The 23,057-nt window shown below is 40.0% G+C and overlaps 1 protein-coding gene across 10 annotated transcripts in view; it reads right to left on the reverse strand.

Moving 5' to 3' along the window:
• MLIP (muscular LMNA interacting protein) overlaps positions 1-23,057 on the reverse strand; it is a 104,718-nt gene that overhangs the window by 11,786 nt on the left and 69,875 nt on the right. For 7 of the 10 annotated variants that reach the window (XM_071741718.1, XM_071741714.1, XM_071741712.1 and 4 more), the window contains 3 exons: positions 22,919-22,963; positions 16,112-16,237; positions 11,475-11,663 (listed from right to left, as the gene is read on the reverse strand). In XM_071741718.1, coding sequence (XP_071597819.1) covers positions 11,475-11,663; positions 16,112-16,237; positions 22,919-22,963 — 360 coding nt within the window. The remainder of the gene's footprint in view (positions 1-11,474; positions 11,664-16,111; positions 16,238-22,918; positions 22,964-23,057) is intronic. The other 3 variants (XM_071741717.1, XM_071741716.1, XM_071741711.1) reach the window with 2 other exon arrangements.

Genomic DNA, 23,057 nt, shown 5'->3' on the forward strand with positions numbered 1-23,057 from the left:
TCTTCTCGAGGCTGAACAACCTCAACTCTGTCTTCATAGAAGTGCTCCAGCCCTTTGATCATCTTTGTTGCCCTCCTTTGGACTCACTCCAACAGGTCCATGCCCTTCTTATGCTGGGGATTCCAGAAATGAAAAACTCTAAATGATTTTTGTGTTCTTGAATGCACACTACACCAGTCCCACAGAATGGAACTTGCTGTCCCATTGCATTTGCTTTCTGCAGCTCAGTGGGTAAGGACCAGACTTTTGGAAGAAGGAGAAGCTTGAGTCTCGGTCTTTCACTGCCTGAGCAAGTACTAAAGAAGGATACTGGCATCTAGATGTTGTTCTGGTGGTCAGCCCAAGGTGTCTGGAGGACAGGACAGATAACCTACCTGTTTAAACTCAGCCTTGTACCTTAATCAGAGTACAACTTACTGCCCCAAGCACAGTGTGTATGGTCATCTCCCTGCAAAGATGAGCTATCAGAATCAGGGTACCAGACAGTCAACTTAAAAGTACCAGAATAAAAAATAGGTATAATGAGGTGGGATTAACCTTTCCTTATTAAACATTGTGTGACTTATCTTCACTCTGAGTCATATAGCAATGTGCCCATGTCCACAAGATCCAGAAGTCCAGAAGTGTAACCTATATTGGACTATGTACTTTTTATGGGTATGCTGTCTTAGTGAGACTTCATCACAGTCACTGGCAATATTTCATCTCCAGGTCAAAGCAGGTGGTGAAAAGCCCTAATTTTTTTTCTACAAATGTAAAAGGACTGAATCCTTTGATGGTAGAAGATTAAAATATTGCTTTTACAATAACCATTCTTTTTTTTTCCTTTGTCAGTTACAAAACTCGGCATTACTCTTGTAAAGTTAATTAGTAATTCTTAATTTTTCCAGGGATCACTTGGTTTTCTGGTAATATGACATTTTCTTTGTTATTTCTAAGAACAGTGAAAAAGTAAACTAGATAAATCTGTATTTGTGGCTCCAAAACAATTTGCTGAGGAGCGCAGAATAACCTCACAATATATAAGTATTTGCAGCATGTAAGTGCAAAGGGAAATTATATACCTAGTCAAAACTATCTATTACATACTCAGACAAGGCTTAGAAAACAGGTGATTATATAACATCTTAGTTAGACCTTTGCTCATTTAGCTCTGTAGAATAATCAGCAAGACATATTTGCCTTTGAAAGGTCAGTTTATCTTTATTGAGCTATGAATCACAGCTCCTCTGTACTAATATAAAACTTTCTGAGGTGTTCTTATTTTAAGACCTTTTTCATTAATCTAAGTCACTCTCTAGAGGGTATGCAACCTTTGTTAATTGAGACACAGGTTTACAACTCTTTGAAACCAGTGAGAGATAGCACATATAAGAAATAAGAATGTGTCAACTATAGTAGCCAGAAAGCATCCACAGATATGCTATTCTTTCAAACTATGCCATTAAGTCTAATTTATTTTGAAAATAAATCAGGTACTCTAGACTTATGAAACATGGGGTCATTCCTTCAAAACAGAAAAACCTACTAATTTCTCAAAGACTAAAAATGTTTATTTATACATGAATAACAAGCAAGGTTTTTATGTAACAAATTTATAAGTAACCACTTTTTCTGAGTCCAGGAATGTGAAATCTAGGGTATCAGTAAATGGTAAAAACCCACAGGACTACCTTCAACAAAGGGAAGAGAACACATATAATGTAAGGGGATCATTTGTAATGATGGTGTTATATTCTCTCTGAAATTACACAGTATAAAATCCATTTCAAATATTCAGTCAGTTGAGCAACTGATTCCTTTGCACCTTTAACCTCTCTATAAAAGGAAGCGGGAAGTAGAAATAATGATCACAATAATGTGGTCTTCAGCCTCGTATGCAATAGAATGTCCTGACTAACTTGCAGATCATGATTATCCACTACTGTGTCTGTGCATTTTCAACTTGAAGATTTCAAAGCTCTCTCCAGATGCTGGGAAGTACCTGCACAAGAGAACAACTCGCACGCAGGAGTAGGTCCTTGACAGGGTCTTACAGGACACAGACCTGGAGGGCACCAGGGTGAGATGAGATTAAAAAATTTGGATCTGAATACCAGAGTTACAGGGTTTTGCAGTAGGGATTCCTGGTCTCTAAGTGGAGATGGATGGAGGGATATGTACACCAGCCAAGCAGTGTACTGCTTTTCTTTGGACTGCCTTTTCCCAGGCTAAGTTCAGCCTCTCATGCTGGGATAGTCGGCAGTGAAATTGACTGGGGATTTTCTGCCAAAATGATGTTTCTATAAAACATGCTATCAACAGAAAAATGAAGCTTTCTGCAAAACATTTTGATCTCACTTGCAAATTCTCGCTAGTCATTCAGAAAATTAAAATGAAGTGTTTAATCTTAAGAAATCCCATCTGTAACTGGAATATTGTGTTTTCTGTCCTGGATATTTCATTTTGGATATCTTCCATAAAATTTTAAGCTGTATTTCACTAGCAGTGCACTTTGTGGCAGTCACAAGTTGCTTTTTTCTGCTCTGGATTAATCAAGCACTGCATTTCCTCACAGGGCTAATTTCACTTATTATTACAGTGATTACAGGAGCTGCTGGTTAGCAAGGGTATCAGGCCTATAACAAAGACCTGAGACATGAGAACCACAACCTACACACCTAGAGTAAGGCAGCAGAGGAGACAAAATATCTTCTAATCACACAGATTATAACTATCTACTTTCAGATAGATCATATAATGCAAATGATGAATTATGTTTTCTGGAGTATTTCAATGTCTTCAGATTTTAATCTGTATTAGAAATAAAGTTTCAGAATTTCCAACAACACAAGTGTTTGATACTTCAGCATATTGACTGTGAACTTCTCATGGACTCAGAGGAGCCAAGTCATTGCTTAGATGAGACAATGCTTCCCTGCCCTGGGAAAGGGGTCACTGACTGATAACTGCCAAAGAACTTTAACTGCTTTCCAGGTGACAGAGTGAAATGAAATGTTTTCAATTTTCAGAGCTGATCTTCCTCCCACATATTTTCTTCCCAGATTAGCTGCAAAACTGAATAAACCCTGTTTTCTGAGTAAGCTTTTAAAGCAACAGAGATCTTTGACCTTATCTGCTTTATATACAAACCACAAACTTTGGCTGAATTTTCAAAAGCACACATATGGAACAGCTACCTACTGTATTAAAATTTGCATTAAGATCATATTCTGCCTATCATATAACTAGAGTATCATATAGCTAGTAAAGGGATAGCCCCTGTTTAATTAAGAAAAAGAGGAAGCTAGCACTATAATTTACAGTTCATGTACAATGTATGGCCTCTTCATCGAAGTTCAGAACATCTTGCCAAAAAGAAAAGAAAACAATAATGCCTTGAAGTTCATAACATCTCTGTAACATAGGTAAATACTGGCTTCTTTAATTCAAGAACTAAATAAGTCTTTGGAATTTCACCAAAACTATTTATAAGTTATATATTTTTGTAGCACATGTGGAAGAGGAGTTAATTAAGGCCAGAGTTCAGAGTACACATTATATCAAGACTTGAAAAAGTTAAGTGAATTCTAATTGTGCCGATTTGCCCTTTAAAATGTAGACTTTCCAAAGGTTCATCAGCTCACTGCTTATTTTTCCTTGATAACTCAGAAGAGTTTTATACAACCTAAAAAAGCAAAAGTAAATTGTCGAGAAACATCTGTGTTTAGTGAGGTGTAGAATGCAAACGTACAAATTTCTCTGCAATTCTGGGTGTTCTGGGATAGTTTCCATTAATTATTATTTTCCTTCAAACTTTGTTACGCATTATCTTCAATAAAAAGATTGCAAGTACCAGGCTATACTCCTAGCAAATCTTACTTGGTATTTTTTCACCCAACAATATATTTCTGCTTTTGTTGCTAATAATAAAGTTTACCTCTGAGTGACTTCTGGTTTTTTCTGATTTTGTCTTTTATTATATCACTATATTACAAGCAAAGATATGTTCCCAATTTGCATTTGCCAAATCATTACTAGAGATTATTTTTTAACGTTCCCATTTGCTATGGTTTCAATTCCCCTAGAAACAGTATGGACCATATGCAGTCCAAATCCAGTATTGGACCAGGATCCTAGCATCAGAAGAGCTTCTGAGCTATGGCAAGCTTGCCCCCATTGCCACATCCAGGCACATCCAAGAACCCCCTTCACAAACCAGCAGAGACACTAGAAGCAGGTACTAGGAGTGCTGGAGTACTTGGGCTATTGTGTTTCCTTTGGGTCTTCAATGTTTTCAAATATGTAAGGGGTGAGTGTCAGGGAGATGGAGTTAGGCTTTTCTCAGTGGTGACCAGTGATAGGACAAGGGGTAATGGGTGTAAATTGGAGCATAGGAGGTTCAAGTTGAATATCAGAAAAAATTTTTTTACTGTAAGGGTGACGGAGCCCTGGAACAGGCTGCCCAGGGGGGTTGTGGAGTCTCCTTCACTGGAGACATTCAAAACCCGCCTGGACATGTTCCTAGGCGATGTACTCTAGGGGGCCCTGCTCTGGCAAGGGGGGTTGGACTAGATGATCTTTCGAGGTCCCTTCCAACCCCTAAGATTCTATGATTCTATGATTCTATGATTCTTCCCCTAAGATGTGTGTCACATATTAATATGAAGATACAGAGGGCTAAGATAAATACATCTCACAAATTATTTTTTAGCTAGAGACAGAATTTTCATTTCATTTGATATTGTTTTATTTATTAAAAACATCTGCCTGAAATTCTCTCAGCAAAAGACTAGATGTGGTCATCCTAGAAATCCAGGAATAAAACTGAACTCAAGTTTTATATCAGAATTACAGAATGGCAGGGATGGGAAGGGAGCTCTGGAGATCATCTAGTCCAATTCCCCTGCTCCCCTGCTAAAGCAGCTTCACCTGCAGCAGGTGGCACACAGGAGGGTTTTTAATGCCTCCAAAGAAGGAGACTCACAACTTCTCTGGACAGACTGTTCCAGTGCTTTGTCACCCTCACAGTAAAGAAGTTTTCCTCATATTCAGCTGGAACATCCTCTGTTCCAGCTTCTGCCAACTGGCCCTTGTCCTGTTGCTGGGTTCCACTGAGAATGAAGACAAAGCATTTTAAAGCACTTTTTGATGCTAGACACTGGTTTAAGCTTATCCAGGCAGAGACAGCCTGGATAAGTGAGAAGGCAGAAAAAATTTGCTGTAAGGAGGTTTCAGGAGGAAATCTGGAGCCTTCTGGGCACAGTGTTCACTGGGAAGCATGTTTTAATTTCTAAGTACAGAAAATTCCTGCTGGAAACAACTTTTTTTTTTTCATGTTTTCTAAGCAAACAGGAGTACACCAAAGAAATACCAGCATCCTACCATCAGCTGCTTCTCCTGGTATAAATAAGACAGCAAGGCTCTCAATATTGCCTAACAACCCAGGCCAAAAGGAGAGACACTGCAATCAATTTTTTTTTTTTTTTTTGCTTTGGAAGAGCTGTCTCACAGGGACAGGTAGCAGGATTCTTTCCAGTCAGTGCTAAAGTTAAAACTTTGTTCAGTGCATGCTGCTGTGCCTCCTGATGAGTTTAGTCGACCTTCATGTTTTGTTGCCAGTCTGATAGCTTACAAGAAAGCAATTAATTACCAAGTTATTATCCTTCTAAAGTGCTTTAGGAGAAATGCATTTCTTTAAAGATGAGCTGAGCAAGAACTCTGCAGCCACTTTCTGCAGGCATTAGCAAACCAAGACCAAAGTGATAAAATGTCATCTAAGTATGAATTGCATAAAATAGCTCACTTAGCCCAATCAATGCTATAAAAGAATATACTAAGGAGACACAACAATATTAAGCATTAATATTTTCCCAACGAGGAGGACCAATTTATATGACAGCACTAATGAAATGGCTTGTTTGCCTCTGACTTCTTTTTCTCCATTAAAGCAGTTGTTCTGGATCACAGATACTAGAGGGTTGATCAACCACAATACACCTACACAAGTACAGCATTTAAATATCAAAGTTCAAAAGACAGAAAGAAACCCTCTTCTAGAAATAAAAGCAGATGGGATGATGTCTGGGAGAAAAGTGCTTTTCCATGGCAACCTTGAAAGGCTGCCACAATCACAGAATGTCAATTCCCACTCTGCTACTATTAATCAAATAGAAACTACAATGAGTAGAAGATTGGTTGGTGAGGTAAACACCACCAATTTCATTAAAAATTAATGAATATTCCTTTTAAATATTCTGGTTATCTATGAGCCTGTAGACCTGCAAGTGATTATGGAAAGCTGACACTCCCAACATTACAACATTTAATGATTTCAAGAAAATTCCATTTAGGCCCAGGAAAAAAAATAAATTGGCTTGAGTCCAAAGTTGAACACTAAATAAAACTTGTCCTCTGCAAGCTTGGACCTTTACTCTTGTAAGTAATGTCTGATCAGGTACAGAAATTGTAAATTTTTAAACCTTTCTCATACCTCTTTTAAAAAGCTAGTACCCTCCAATCCATTTTCAAGCCTGTGCTGCTAAATACCTAACCCACAGGGAGAGCTTCACAGGGATGTACATGTATCCTGTGTTCTGCCCTTGCTGACAGGAAGGAAAGGCAGTCTGAAAGGCAATAGGGACCAAGAGCGGGTCCCCAGATGAGGCAGCTATACTCAGTCAGCCCAGTCAGGGGTGACAGCTCATTCCTTTCCCCTTCAAAATGACTCCCAGTTTCTCAAAACCTAGTGCTCTCTTCCCAGAGATGTTTACAACAATTATGCCTTCATATGAATTCTAGAATAGAACATCCCAGGCTGGAAGGGTCCAACATTTGTGGGAAAGGGAGTCTTGATGAGATTACCTTACACCCAGTCCAAGCACATCTGGAAAGCCTCCAGTGATGTGGACTCCACTGTGGCCATGGGAAGGTTGTTTCAGTGATTGATTTTTCTCACTCTAAAAAGGCTATTTCGTGCAACAAGATTAAGCCTCTCCCAGTGAAAGTTGTACCCATTATCCCTTGTCTTCTCCACATGGCTCCCTGTGTAGAAAGAGCTCTCATGCTCTTTATAGCCACCCTTTAAGTACTGGAATACTGTCATAAGGTCACCTCAAGCCTTCTCTTCTCTGGGTGGAAGACCTACTGCCTTCAGTCTTTCCTCACAGGGCATGGTCTTCAACCCTTTGATTATCTTCATGGCCTTCCTTTGGACTCTCCAGTCTGAATCTTTTTTGAATTGCAGGGACCAGAACTGGACAAAGTACTCCAGGTGCAGGGTTGTGTTCTCCCACCCTACACAAACCCTCTGTTAAAAGCTGGAGTGATTCTCAGCAGAAGCACTCTTTGGGGTTAACCACAGCACTAAATATTAACCCAGTTTCTCTGCCACTGTAATAATTGTGCTCAAGTCCATCTTTCTAAGCTATTTTATCAACTAAAAGGAAAAAGAACTTTTTTAATAATAAAAAGTTCAACTCATATAATTCTTCAGCACCAAGTATTGTAAATAAAGGCAGCAGCAGCCGGTGCCCAGGGAGCAGAGTAGGGAAAGAGAGGACAAGGGAAATGAGCAGGTGAATAAGAAAAGAATCAGCTCACTTGAATGGGCAACTTCTTAATTTCAGAAACAGTCTGTGCACAGATAAGATGAAGAAACCTTCTTTGCTCTTTTCCAAGCAGAAAGCAAACACAATATCTTGATTCTCACAGCCTCCTCCCATCAAAGCTAAAACCACATTGTGAAATTATTTTCTGCACATCTTATGGATTTCATCACTCTGCACAGTTCCAATCTACAAAACCTGCCACATCTATCTTTCAGCTTCATCTGTGTAATTCTATCAGCTATTAAGACTTAGGTACTTGCTGGAACTTCAAAGAAAAACAACCTGGCTCTGGGTCCAGTCTGCCTGAACAACACCACAGTGTCCTTTCAATAAAGCATTTCAGATAGAGGCAGCTGTTATTTTCTTACACCCTGAGCCAACAAATAAAAATATACTGGATTTAGGAGCTCAACATATCTAGTCTCCCTAACAGCAAATACAGGTGATCATCCTGTATTTTCCCATGCACCATTTCCCATTTCTGTGGGAACTCTTGTTTAAGGCTAATTTTTAATTTCTCTGGGAGTAAAGAGTAGCAGCTCCATTCCCTGGCACAGCCTGTCTGATCTCAGTAGTGTATTTACAACATATTTTAAATAACTGTAAGAACTTATGGCAACAGGTTTTGCCCTCTAGTGGAAGATGAAGCAAAACACAACATATGGTTAGAAGTGTAACAAACACATCCAGATTGACCATGGCCAACACTCATCATGCATTTCTAGGATGGCTGGAGAGAACAGCCCTGAGCCCAGGGGATGAGGAGTGGAGAGGGGAACATCCAGGGAACTTACAGCTATGGCAGTCCAGGTTTAGTAGAGGATGGACAGAAATTCCCATGATTTCAAAATGTTGTTTACAGAGGAGTAAACGGTTTGAAGTTTCAACACCTGATACTGTGTCTACTGTATTCTCTTTTCAGTTACTTTGATTATTTATAAAAATAAATTATACATTTTCTTTAAAAACATGAACAGGTTGTGGCACAGAACACAGAGTTATTGGAAGAAATAATAGGCAAATATTGTCAGGGCTTTTATCAACATATAATGACTCAAATATTAAATACAGATGTCAATAAGCTTGAAATTAGTCTTCCTTTAGTCATCAAAGAATGTTAATATGATAGAGCAAAAGCAGAAACATTTAAAAATTTATTTTAAGTGTTGGATATTTGCTTCTTGGGTAATAATCTCTGTTGGCATTAAAACTAGTCCTCTGCTGAAATCTGATTATTCTATTTGCCAAAGCATTGGGCTACACCTACCCAGAAACTGACATCAGTTGGGAAATACAATACATTTTACTAAAAGTACTGGCCCTACCAGTAATGCTGAAAATATAACCTACTTTTGATAACTGAGTTTTCATTTTGTATCACTCAACCTTATCTTCATTGGCTGAGATGTTTAAATTATTGCAAATCAATAAATAATTGAAATTATTCTAAACACTAGGAATCAATCAATGGTGAAATGTTACACTAAAAATTATCCAAAGAAGTCTCAAAAAATGTGTTAGTCTCAAAAGTACTTTTCATGCTCACCAATCCTGCTTCAGAAGATCCAATTACTGAATTTTTTGTACTAATCATGGTTAACATCATAGATTCCTGTGGATTTCCACTAGATCTTATGAGATTGAAGAGATAACTTACTACATTAACTAAATTAAGGGATGCATTCAGAAAAACACAAGTATTATCACTACATGTGGTCTCCACCAAAGTCAGGAGACTATTTTGTTTACATGACAAGAGGAACAGCAGTGGGAAATCAACCAGAAGCACAAATGCATGAACTTTTTTGTTTAAATTGTCACAGCAGGTCAGTACTAGGGCCTCATCAAAAAATGACCTCCCAGTTAGTTCCCTGATGACATAACAATTCAAAATGCTGCTGCAGTATTTGAAGTAAAATGACATGATCCTTTCTCGGGTTTTGGGGGGGTTTTTTTTGACAGAATACAGCACTTTTCAGTGCTTTACAGGAAAACCAGGTGAAATACCTTTCCTTAAAGTGAACAGGAAAAATGACACAAATGAGAGAGCAAATGTATTTTACAGGGAAATGGAAAAAATGAAGGAGATGTAGCTCACAAACATATTGTGCAGGAAGAGCCAGCATAACATCAAAGAGGTGTGGCTGGATATATCAGTTTGCAAAACTCACAAAGGTTGCTTGAAATGACAGAAGTTCCTTGAGATAAAAATTGTGGATCAAGAGGCCCTGTAATCATCATATCATGGATGGAATGCAAATAGCCAGGATGGGCTGTGCTATGACCTCTGTGTTCAAGAGAACGGTTTTGGATGCACAGAGCAGCAGCAGAATTTCCTTATTTCAGCAATTATTCATCAAGAGTACCCCTGTCCGAGAAAACAGCTAACGTGGTATACCAAAATATTGCACTATTTTAATTATCTTCAGACTCTTCCCTGCCTTATTTGCCTTCCTATACAAATTTGAATTTCTGGCAACGTTTTCCTTAACAAGAGCAAATACCCATTTTCATTACAAAAACTGGCTTCAGCAGTCATTTAAACTGTTTGTTTGTTCATGTAAATGTCCTGCAATAAACCAAGAAAATTTCTAAAAAATGCTTGATCATAAAACCTTTGCTGCCTAAATAAACATGTCACATCAGTAAGAACTGAAACAGAACAAAACTCAGCTTTGAAGATATGAAAAGGTGCTTTTGTTCAGGATGCCTCAAACACAGAATGGGAATTGGGTTTAGTTTTACTTTTACTTTCAGTCCATCTTAATAAGTGGATTAAATGGTAAATTCCATAAATCCCACAGGACAGAGGGGCCAATTTAAGAGGCCACTGACATTGCCCGTTAACCAAAATTATTTTTCTAAATGGGGAGAGAAAGGCATTTGTGCAGTTGAAGGTCTGACCAACACATATTCTATCAGAGGGGATACTTCAAAGCATTTTCTGCTCTCAAATGTGCCGGAAACTACTAATGTGTATTTCAGTTTGGTGTTCCCCCTGACATAGCCGTAACATAGGCTAAAGAAACAGTACCTAATGCCTGTGTTTAAACCTCTTTCATCCCAAATAAAGAACACTGTGCATCTAAGAGCAGGATTTCCTCTCCAGGCATCAAGGTTCCAGCGGCAGCATCCAGATTCTGGGTTAGAAAAAGAGCACATGGGAGGGATGCATCTGAGGGGTCCAAACAGCATCTTCCATGGACTTCCATACCTGATGCTTTTCTGACACCAGACAGGGGCTCTCTTGAAATATTGTAAATACACTGTGCCAGCTGCTCTTCAAAAAGACTTCAGTTAAGACATAAGGCATAGTTTTCACCTTACAAACCTCATTAGCCAGCCCTGACACCCACACACCTTGGACTACAGAGACTTTGTCTAACTTCTTCACTGCTTTTTCAAAGAAGACACAAATGTCAGCAAGGGTGCAATTCCTTTTGCATTGACAAGAGGCAACTCGTTCTCAGGATGACAGATAAAGCCACTGGAAAAGCCTGTATTTTTCTCAGGTTAGCCTCCCTTTCCTTAGTCCCCAGGAAAAATTAAATTCCTCATTACTTTAGTATGGGTTAATGTTAAAAGTACTTTTGAACATGAGGGATGAAATAGATTATTCTTCATTTAGAGAACAAATAGCTAGAAGGAGGACTGGTAGGAGCCCTCTTCTAGCAGGTTTGAAGGAAGTAACGCCTGACACAAGCTGTGTCCAGAGAAGGAAAAGCAGTTTCATTTCCAGGGATGCTGGATACACAGGCTTGTCTGAGATGCATCTCTCAGAGCACGTGCCAGCACCAAATCCTAATCAGTCAGCTGAATCCTGCCCAGAGTTAAAATGACAAAAGCCAGACAAAGCTCTTGAATCACATCACACTTGACGCTCACCTTATTGTACAAAGAGTTGTGACTGTAAGGACTATAAGGATTCTCATGAACATCAGACATGCTGGAGGACAAGTGGCTGAAAGGTCCAGGGTTTAGACAGCGAGCGAGGGAGACAGATGGAGGGCGCAAAGGGGACTTAGTTGGAGGGATCAGTTTAGTTGGATACAGAGGGTGTAGGAGGGGAGTCTCCTATGAAAAAAAGAAATAAAGAGAAGTAAACAGAAACAGGTTAATGGATGCTAAGAAGAAGCTTCGAACAGAGAAAAGTGCTTGTCTTGCATCTTTTTACATTTCATAGGGCTTGATAATTAACTAGGAGAGAGAGTCTGCCTTCATGCTGTAACAACTGCACTACACTAAGTGCTTCCATAGGTATGAAAGCACACACACAAAAACCTGCTGCAGATGTTTCATGAAACCAGTTATGTTTCAGATGCATATATCTCCCTCCTGCAACTCCAGAGAGAAAATGAAAGCTCAGAAGGATCTCGTGCTAGGATAAAATGATCATGGTTTTGGCCCGTTTTCTGAGAGGGTGGATTGGAAGAAAAATCAATCTGAAAACAGCATCTGAGAGGTACAAAAGAACACCTGACTTACCTGGTAGGTACTACCAGAAGTACTTCAGGCTTTTAACAAGACTCCAGCAAGCCTTGTCGGTGATTTAAGATGTAAACTAGTGAAGGTGCATACACCACACATTTCACTGCTGCAAGTCATCAGCAGTTAATAGGGTTTCTGATTAAAAAACCCAGTATGTATGTGCTTTTTGCACCTGAAGGATAGAATCCTTTAAAAAATTTGAATTTTAAAAGATTTGAGATCAGACCAAGGAAGCACACCCAGCTTATGGTATCTTGTGCTCAGGTATTGTCAAGGCCACTGACACAGCCAGAATTCTCCCAAATACATCAGAAATTCTCACCCATTTGTCTGGCTGAGTTTAGACCAGAAACTCCCCTGCACGCTGTGCCTTTAAGGTCAGACCCAGAAAATTTGTGACAAGAGCCTTGATTAGTTCCAGCAGAAGCTACTGTATTGCATGCCAAAAGACTGAGTGTCAGCAAACAAGCAGATCAAAGCCTGGCAGCAATGAGGGCAGCTGGAAGGGGACCAGGCAGCAGTGGCTTCACGCAGACCTTGCCTCTTGCTCCTCCTCAGAGGCACCAGCCCTATTTCTATTAATGATAAACCCTGGCAAACACAGCTTCATGCCAGAAGTAACTAATATCCCTTTACTTCACCTTTATCATGCTCTTCTATTGCCCCAGGTGTTTATTTTGGGGTGGGCTAATGCCAAAGAGGGGGGGGACTATGTTCTAGCTAATAAATATTTTCAAGCACATTAATTCTCTAACATTCATTATGAGCTGTTTTCATGTTGCTGTGTAACAAAACGCCCTATTTTTTTTCCCTGAAAAAGATAGTTTCCCCAGATTCAAATGAAAATTTTTATGAAGCCATCACATCATCACTGTTCACGAGTTACATACAGTTCCAGTATATTTTATGTCCCTTTTCTGCACAAATTGGAGCATACTTACAAAATTCCTGAAACATTGCTGAAATATACTAAGTGAGAGGAAAAAAACACTTTCTCATGATGGGGAAATATCCACCTCCACTAAGGGCAACTAAAAATGTGGGAAGTGTAACACGGACAGTTTGGAACCTAAGAAATAAAAACAAACAAACAAACAAAAAAACTCCCCAAAAAATGCAGGCAGCATAAGCTAATATGATAAAAAGCCAAAATCAAAATGGATTTTTCCCTGGTTTATAAATTTTATTAGCACATCAAAGTCAATCTACATAAAGCATACCCAGACCACAGATAAAAAGTCCTATCTGTGAGCTGAGCTACATCCTCTACAGCCAAGCTTTACTAATTTAAAGATCTCTTTTTGTCTCTATCCATTACTTTGGATTATCTGCATGGAAATTGCTGCCTGTTAAAGAAAAAATTACTGTATTTTTACCAGAGAAATTGTGTTTTCCACATGAGGACATTCCTTAATGAAGTGAAAAACAAGTTGTTGTCCAAAAAGCTGTGTGTTCAACACAGGGAGGTGAAGATGAAGGTCAGCACTACAGTTAGCTGCATCATTGTATCTCAAACTGAATGTCACCCACATCATCACCAGTGCTCAGTGTCACACTGGGAGGCTTGGCAGGGTGGGGGTGGGGAGGTACTGCAGAGGTCTAAGAAAAATCAAAAGAAAAAATTTAATAAAACCAGTTGTCTCTGAAACCTCATCTAATTTGTAGCATCCTTGAAGATGAAGCTTGAAAGGGTCTGTCCCTTCAAGATGGGGTGGGTGAAGGAGAGGCAGCAAAGTCACCTAGGGAGAGGTTTGTTGGCACTGGTATTAGAAAGAAAGGAAAATACTAAGAGAGGGAGAGGAAGGAAACATAAGAGCTGATTCTCCCAGGAAGACTGGGAAAATCTTCAAAGAAAAAGAGGAAAAATCAGTGACAGTATGAGCAGTTTTGCCCTCAGACATGGTAGATGCCTGCTAAGTTCTTATCTGAGGAGAAGTGGACCAGCACTGGCTCTTCTAGAGAATGCAGAAAGCTCTCCTGCCACGCTCCTAGTTTTAACTCAAAGCTCTTGCTTCCCATGGAAGCAATCAATTTACCTGATTTTGAGGTAATATTGGTGGGAAAACCTCCCCCTCTTTTGGATGCTCTGCAGCTAAAAATGTTAACTCCTGAGAGCAGGTGAAAAGGGAGAATGAGTGTCCTTATGGCCTAAGGACCCCATGGTTAGGGACAACCACTGCAATTTCCAAGCTGTTGCCTGGGCACCAAGCCAGTTCCAGAGGCAGTGTTGCAGCCCTCTCACAGGCACTACAACCCCTCAGGAGAGTTTCACACACACTGTAAGATCATGAACATCCTCACGTGGGTACCCAAGCCTCCTCTATTCATGAGAGACTTATATCAGCACCATAAACCTACTCTGAGAGGAAAGAGCTGAAATCATAAGCATATGCCACCATGTTCAGCACTTTAGTGATTTCCTCAGATCTGGCTGATGCCCTATTATTATAAGTGGTGGTTGTATGAGACTACCACTAGAATCATATAGCCATATCTCACAGCAACAAACCCAGCTGTGTAAGTGAATCCCTCTTAATACAGGTCTAAATACACAGAAATGTGTTAATAGGGATCTCTAAAATAACAATTACTTTACAGCAACCTGTGGCATTTCTTAGGTTGGGATAAAATTACCAATGTCCGTCCCTGATGAAAGGAGGTATGAGCTGCCCTGTCTTTGCAGAGGGGCCTTGCTGAAGTGGCCTAGACCAGGAGTTCTGCATCAGCAGCTACAAGGCAGTTCTCCTTCTCTTTCTTCCTAATCAAATGGCAGCACAGCACCTTGACATCAGAATGCTTTCATTAAGATAAAGAATAAAAAATTCACCTGTAGTCTCTGAAGTCAAATATTCATTCAAATTTTAAATCATACTTTTAACTCATTTGCTCTTATATTAGGCATAAATGCTTCACTCTGGAGAAACCTAGAGAATGAGAAGCCTTCCTACGACACCCATAACTGTTGCTGGAACCCACTAAAACTACAAATACATCTTCCTGTTTGTAGTGCTGCAGTACTCTTCAGAAACGCCAGGGACTGTCATACAGCAAGTCACAGCCATGGGGTGGAATGGGAAGAACTAAAATAATATCTTTTTAAAAAATCAGTTCTAAAAGGAAGAAGAGAGAACTGCCATTGCTAAAGACTCTCTCTAATATTATGAAGGAAGCACAGGGAGTAAGAGATATTAAATTAGCAAGGTATTTTATTCACATCACGTCTGACAAGAGGACTATTGGCTTCATTTTGCTACACTCCAGGTGGAAGTTTCTGAACATATTGTATAGGTTAATAATTAACTCCTCCAGAGACACTCAGATCATGTAGATCAGTTAAGGTTTAATCCACAACAATGCACATAAACAGAAATGCATGACAAAAGACTGACAGCACCACTTATTTGGGGGTTCTCTGCCTCATTACAGCTCAGCAAAGTTCTAGATGTGGTTTTGCAAAGTGATCTTATGGTTTTATGCAGAGGCCTGTGGGACAAGACAACACTTTTGCTGCCCCTTGGACTGCCCATTAAATTTCCCTCATCCATAGAAGAGCTGTCTTCTCAAGCTGTAGGGACCTGTAGGATCTATACACTGGGGAGTGAAACAGAAACTCACTGGGGCTCCTCTGAAGTCTCTCTTGAAGGAGTGAACCTTGCCCAGTCCTTGCTGCTCTCACTTTGCTTTAGAGTGGATTCAGGTCTGAATCCCAAATGGAGAAAGCACTTTCTAGTAGATCTGATCCAGACACCTGATCGACAGGGGAGCACAGGGCTTTCTTCTGTACAGTGTTTCCTACAGACATCATAAAAAGACCCTTCTCTACTCAGATCTTTTAGATCACCAAGAAAAAAAATGTCCCAGAGGCCTGACTCCAGCCTGCAGAGTCTCCTCCAGGAGCCAAGTGCTCCTTGGGGAATCACCCACTTTTACAGAAAAAAGTAAGAGACCAGGACAAAATAGGAATCTAAACTTTTTCTCTCATCTTTAAAGAAACAGTTGGGGGTACAAAATTCTTTAGAGTGAGAGTTACTCACCTTCTCAATATCTTGATCATTGATTTCTTCAAGGTACTTTTTAAAAGGATTGGATTGATAGGGCTCCTCCATTTGCTGTGCACTCTTTGCTTTCACCAGCACCGGACGAATGACACCAGGTTTGGTCTTGACCCATAGCACATCCAGGAGAAAACAGATGGAGGAAAAATAAAACAAAATACTTTACAATTTGCAGAACATTTGTTAGACAAGTCAATTCCAATGGGGCTGTACCGACTATATTTTTTAAAATTTATTAAGAACATATTTCTCCACCCAAATTATTCAGGTGTTATACTGCCTGGCCAAATTTTAATACAGATTGTAGACAAAGATGGCAAGAGTTGTTTCTATGCACAGAAGCTCATCCCTGGCATCTGTTTGTCAACTGACACAAAAATAGATGGTAGGTTGTCAGACTACTGGCTGTATTCACCAGACGTTCAGCTGCATCTTGATAAGTTCACCAAATCACACTTTATGCACAGTCACACTCCTGCTTTCATGCTGCAAATTCCTTCCTGGGCTCCTCAAAACACTAACTGTGAAACAAGGAAGGACAACATGGGATGATGCTAACTTACATCCAGGTAACAACATATTAGGGGAAGATTTTCTGGGTAATAGTAACAGTGATTGCATGTTGGATTTTGACACTGTCTTTAAGAGTTCCTTTGAAAAAGTACAATTTTAGAGAATTTAATCAGCATGAATATGTGGTGCCCCTCAGTTCTGATAAAGTGTATTATTTAATCAAGGAAAATATTCTTGGTTAGCTTCCAGCCAACAAAAAAATTGACTGAGCAGATTAGTATATCTGTGATTTTCAGAATTCTTACAGTAAATCTAACATGATGAATAATGGCATAAGCTCTAAATAGAAGCTAGGGGATAATGTTAAATAGACAACTTGTTTGGTAAGCAAAAAGAAAGAAAGAAGAGTGCATTCTCACTGAAGTCCTGGAGGGACTATTTACATAAGCAGTCTGCTTGGGGAAAAATGCACCTTACTGTGACAGTAACCTTAAAATGATGGATCTGAGTGATGGATCACCTTAATGATATCCAGGCATCCAGCAAGAGCAGGACAAGAGAGGTGCCCATTGGAGTGGAGGGTGCAGCAGGCAGGAGAGGTCCCCATGTCTTGGGTTTTTCCCTCTGCCCTGGGACAGAGCAGTGCCCAGGGGCTGGGGTGAAGGTGGGAAGAGCAGAACATGCCTAGGAAGAGCAAGGCCCAGGCAGCAAAATACATTCCCTTAGGTTTTTTTCCCTCCCTCCTCTCCACAGGTTGAGGCCCTTTCACCTGTCTCATTGAGTGTTATGTGTTCAACTGAAAGCAAAAAATCAGCCCTGAGGTGATATTAGGTTTTTTTTAAAGAGCAATAATTGCACAGCTGCATTAAAAACTTCTTCATCAGGAAGGTCAATATAGTGGATGATGTGGTGTTCATTTAATAAATTTACAGTCTATAGTTCATTACTATATCTTTGCAGGATTCACCATAAAATATTTTTCTTCTCCAAGATTTCTGAGGAGTGTTTGTAAAAGTGAAAGACCCCTGGCTTTCAACAGAAAAATATAAAAATAAAAAGAAAGCTGCAGTTGTTACCAAGCCCTCATTATGCAAACAAAAGACCTGTGGCCTTCTAGCACAATAAAAGCCCACTGAGCTACCTGAAGTCATGAAAGGCAAGCTACTACTCTTTATGCAGGAAACCGCTTCCAAAAGCACAGTGTAGAAGCACTTCTAAGAAGTATTTTCTAAACAACATCATGCACTCAAGTGCTGACTGAGTCATATGTTTATGTCTGACTCTCCCAAGAGAGTGAATATCAGCCAGCAATCAGAAACTGAAATACTTTATTAGCTCCTTGACAAGCTATATGAAATCTTTGATCCAAAACTAAAAACTTGAAGCTTTTCTTTGATACCAGGTGGCACAACTGACCCTGCTGAGCAGCAAGCAAAGACTTTGTGTTGCCAAGGAAAATGCTGTTCTAACTACAACAGCACTGGGAAATGCTAATGGCTGTTATGGTGGCTGCCTGACACCACACGGCTACAGCCCTACTAACAAATTACACCGTGCCAGGACACAAGCTCCAGAGCTCACCCAGGATGCGCTGTATTCATTCAGTGCCAGGGTGCTCCCTGGCATGGTTCTGGCCCCTGTCAGCAAGCACAAAGTCAGGAGGCTGGGCCAGGGAGCCTTTCAATGGGCAGTGTGGGCAAGGCCATCCTTCTCAATGGACAAAAGATTTTTTGGCTGCATGAAAATATGTCCTGCATGGCATTTTCCTCAAAAATCAGAAGACTTAACTTCTCATCAGCACCTATAGGGGCACATTCACCTCTCATCTTTTTCCTCTGTTACTATGACACTGGTTGTCCCCAAGATCTTGCAACCTTGTTCCTCTTAGCAGATGCCGAAAATACTCTGAGTTCCATGTTCCTCCTGAGTCACTGCCTTTCCCCTTTATCCACAGCCCCCTGTGATCCACAAAGTCTGCAGGACGAAGCTCTTCTCGGACCGCTAGCAACGACCACCCCCACTCTGCCCAGCGCTCTGAGGCACTACGCAGATATTAAGTCGTTCTGTGGAACTGAACAGCTTTGCTCTATACAAGAAAGTTGACTCTATGTTTGACAATGAACTGGGTCTTGTGCTGCTTTGAGAATAACCAGGTTAAAAATGTCCTCAGAAGACACCAGACCCGACCCCTCCCGGCCCAGCTCGGTGCCGCGCGGTGCCTGAGCCTGGCAGGGGAGGTGGGGAAGGGAGGGTGGGTCAGGTGACCCACAGGGACCAATCACAGCGCTCCTGCCCGGGGCTGGGGGAGCGGTGCGGGATTGCGCCTCGGAGGTCGCTCCAGTGCCCGGGGTTGGGGTCTGGCTGTCGGTGGCTGCTGTCTCTGCTGCTGTTCCTCCTGCGTTCTGATTTCATTGCTGAAGAGCATGGATCAGCAGAACAACTCGCGTTCTCTTACCCATGTGGTTAGGACTGGCTGGGAGGTTCACAAGGCCTCTGAGGACTGCCACGGGCAGCCTGAGCTCGGGCACCCCCATCCGCAGCCGAGTCCAGTTTGGGGCCTCTCTGGCTGGGAAATATTTTCAGTTGAGGAGTGTGACTTCTGTGTTCGTTTATATCTTTTGATTTATTTACATATATCTCATTCAGGATCTCTATTATTTCATTAAAACTCTTTCAGTGTTTTGTTTCCAACCTTAAAGCCTCTTCCCACTTATTCCCCTCCTGTCTTTTCTCTGGGAGGGGAGTGAAGAGAGTGTCTGGCACCCTTTTAGTGGCTAAAACTTTGGCAGCTTTTTAATGTTTTTGATACAGTGCTGTTTTGCAGCAGCCTGACTGACACTGCCATATAAATAATGAAAATACGAAATGACCAGATAAAAATGTCTGACAAAATCAGGTAAGCTAGCCTTTAGATGAAAGACTTAGCTGCCCTCTCTTTTCTGCTCTGAGTCTGTCACACTTTGCTTGACAAATAGCAAACACCAGGTCTGTTTGCCTGCTTAGCTTTCATATCCAGATTTTCTGTACAAACAGTCTTTGGCAGTCTTTGAAGCCTTCTGCTTCAAATTGGGTAGCCAAAGAGCTCCCTCATGGAAAGAAACCCTTCCCAGTCCTTTCCATTAGTTTTGGGGAAAGGGGTGCAGAGGCAGATGGGGAGTGTGTAAAACATCATGACCCATCCAATGCAGTCACCTTCTCTCAGTGCTGAGAAGGCAGTCACCTAAAGGAGCCTCTAAAGCTGTTGAGAGCACCTGCTTTGGATAGTAAGGGATTGGCTCCCTTGTCATAAAGGAGCATTGCAGTTTCTGCTGTCAGTAAAAAGATGCTTTTTGCCCTAGCAATGCAAACGTGCAATTTGTCCAGTTAAACTGGGAACCCCCTTAAATTACTCCCTAATACTCTTCTGCCTCAAATTAGTCTTTATAAAGGGACATACGTTATTGAAAACATTATTTTATTTCCCCTTGTAGAGGCCCTACAGTTGCCAAAATGCAGTGAGACATTCCAGACAGCATATGGGTCTACAAAATTCTCCTTCAGTACATTTGAAGGTGTAAAGAGATCATTACTAGTCAAAAGGTTTTCCTCTTCCTCCATCTAAACAGTAAATAATTCCCATTGTTGAAAAGCCTTGGAAGATGGTATTGTAAAAAAGGGTAGATGGAGCATTTTATGATTTGGTGGTTAAGGTGTCATAGGACTGACAGTTGGACTTGATATCTCGAAGGTCCTTTCCAACCATGATGATTCTCTGGTAATTATTTTCCCCTCTATGCAATAGCAGACCTTGCCCCAGAGCAGAGAGAACAAGGGCAGTCACCTGTTTGAAATTCAAGTTGTCTTTGATTTTGTTTATACTGAAGTATTTGCATTTCAAGAAAAAGCTGAATTTTCAATGAGATGTCTAATGCTATGCTGTATTATGATTTCCACTGACTGAGGTAAACTTAGGCCAAACTAAAATCAATAGATTTAGTCCTTTTCCATTCTACTCACACTACAGGGATGAGTCTTCAACAGCTAGAGAAAAGGGACATACCCACAGTGAGAGCAGTGTGAAGAAGGCACTCATATCTGCTGCTCTTTTGGAACCAGCAGAAGAGCAACTCTGCAAGTTTGAGACCAGAAAAGGAATCAGGCTTGCCCAGAGACTGATCACTGACCAGGCTGGTGGCATGGGGGAGGATAAGGAGAAGGCAGCCTTAGCACTGAGGCTGCTCTCTGCTTCCCTCTCTGCTTCCTTCTGTTTCTTTAGGAAAATTTTAGCCCACTTAGGTTATCTTCACTCACATTTTCCTTTGGCATATCATGAATCTCTTTCGTTTCCTACTTCCATTTGTGGTGGGTCTGTAGGAACCACTCCTCAGTACTGCTGACATGTTTCACGTAAGCAGTGCCTGGAGTTTGGTGCTTAAGAAAGTATGGATATAGATCCATGGCAAGGACTGCTTTCCAGCAGTCACTCATCAGTGCCTAAAAGCCATTAAATCATTTTGTGTGAACAAATGCACCCATGACACCTGATGTTATGTTGGACCTGACAACTAGGCTGTGTTTGATGCCATTAGAGACCTGAAGTGGGTCTTAAAAGATGCTGAATTTAGTACTGCTTTATTTTAAAGCAATCACAACATAATTCTTGAAGTGTCATGTTCACAGCCATGATTTAATTCATTTCATGAAGCTTTGGGAGCAATGGTTTTATATGTAGGAAACACAGGAACCTCAAGTTGTACATGTGCTTCAAAATAAGTTAATTAGAAAAAATATTTCAAGCTGCCAAGTAATATCTAAAATACCCCCAAAAAATAAGCCATAGAAATATACAGCTGAAACACTCTAGCTTTAACTTCTGTGAAGATTGTTATCTATTTTTCTCTAATGCTTTTCTTCTTTCAAATGTTTGAATTCATCTTCTGTCCAGCCTCAAGTCCCTACAACTCCTATCCACAATCCCTTTCATGCAAGAAACTCTTCTTTCTGTTACTGTCATTTAGACCTGCACACAAACTATAGATATCTCCTTCTATATTTTCTCTAAATATATGTGACTCTATTCTTGTTATTTTTGTATGTAAACACATTTTGATTGATAAATCCTTCCATTGCACACTCAAAACCCATGAATGACTGTTCCAGTTTTAAAACCTCTGAAACATAAAAAATCTAGGAAAATGGTACTGAGGTGTGCAAGCCTGGTCCCACATTATTTTTGTCTTGTTTACTTAAAATACAAAGAAAAAAAGTTACAATTAATGATAATGCAGTATTGTATGCAGCATTGTCATGCTGGGTATGTCTTTGTGTTTTTTTATCATGAGTCATTTTTGGTCATCTTAGAAAATCTGTTGGTGACAATCACAGTGTCACTCTGCCCAGTCCTTCACCTCTCCCTTGAATAAAAGTCACATAGTTGAGAGGTATAGATAAAAAATTTCTGGTGACCATAAGTAACCAGTCTCTGGTGTAGCTGGTCAGAGGTTCCACAAGAGGGGAAGTAAGAAGTTGGATCATAAATCCTGCAAAAATTCAGTCAAAATGTTGCTACTGAAGAATAATTCACAAATAGAGATCACAATGTGCTCAGAGTCAGCATTGTCATCTGAACAAAAACCATGCAGAAGGTAATGATCTCAATTTAAACAAAGTGAAGTAAAGCATATAGTTAATTAAAACAGTTATTTTAAAAAGCAAAAAAATCAAAGGAGCTGCCAAAAGAATGAAATGGTTATAAGCCACTAGAATACTGCTTAATACAGCTGCATTTCACCAAAGCTTTACATTTATTGTGTAAATAAGTTATAATTTATAAAATATATTAATGTAATCTTCATATAATATAACATGTACAATGTATGTGATTTATATATAATTTAAATGTACTATTTTATGTAACATATTGATATGTGAATATGTATTATATAATAAGTTATATAAACAAAATTAGAATATTAGAAGTAGAATATTAGAAGAGTCCAAGAATCAGCAGTAGACTATAGTTGTCATGCATCACAAGATTTAGCAAGACTAGTCTGTCAATTGGTCCATGAATCTATAAGTAATGTGAGTATTTATACTTCTTTAGACCAGTATATATTCAGTGTATATTCAGTACAGAAGGAAGCAATGCACCTCTGTAGAAGCAATGCAGCTTTGCAGGAGGGTATTGACTGCAGCTTCTTTCAAGGTCAAGGAAAGCAAATACAAATTACTTAAGATTTTGTGTTTGTGCAAATTTCAAAAAATAGCATAGCACAGCTTTGTGTTACATACCAGCTGACTCTCTGTCATCATTGGTGCCGATTTGTAAAGGCTGGCCTGCAAAAATGAAAACATCATTTCAAAAATGAAAACTATGATACATACAGTATCATAGTTAGTACAGCAATGACAGAAGAAAAATCCAAAACAG

The sequence above is a fragment of the Heliangelus exortis genome, chromosome 3 (assembly GCF_036169615.1).
Source record: "Heliangelus exortis chromosome 3, bHelExo1.hap1, whole genome shotgun sequence".
NCBI classification, from domain to species: domain Eukaryota; kingdom Metazoa; phylum Chordata; class Aves; order Apodiformes; family Trochilidae; genus Heliangelus; species Heliangelus exortis.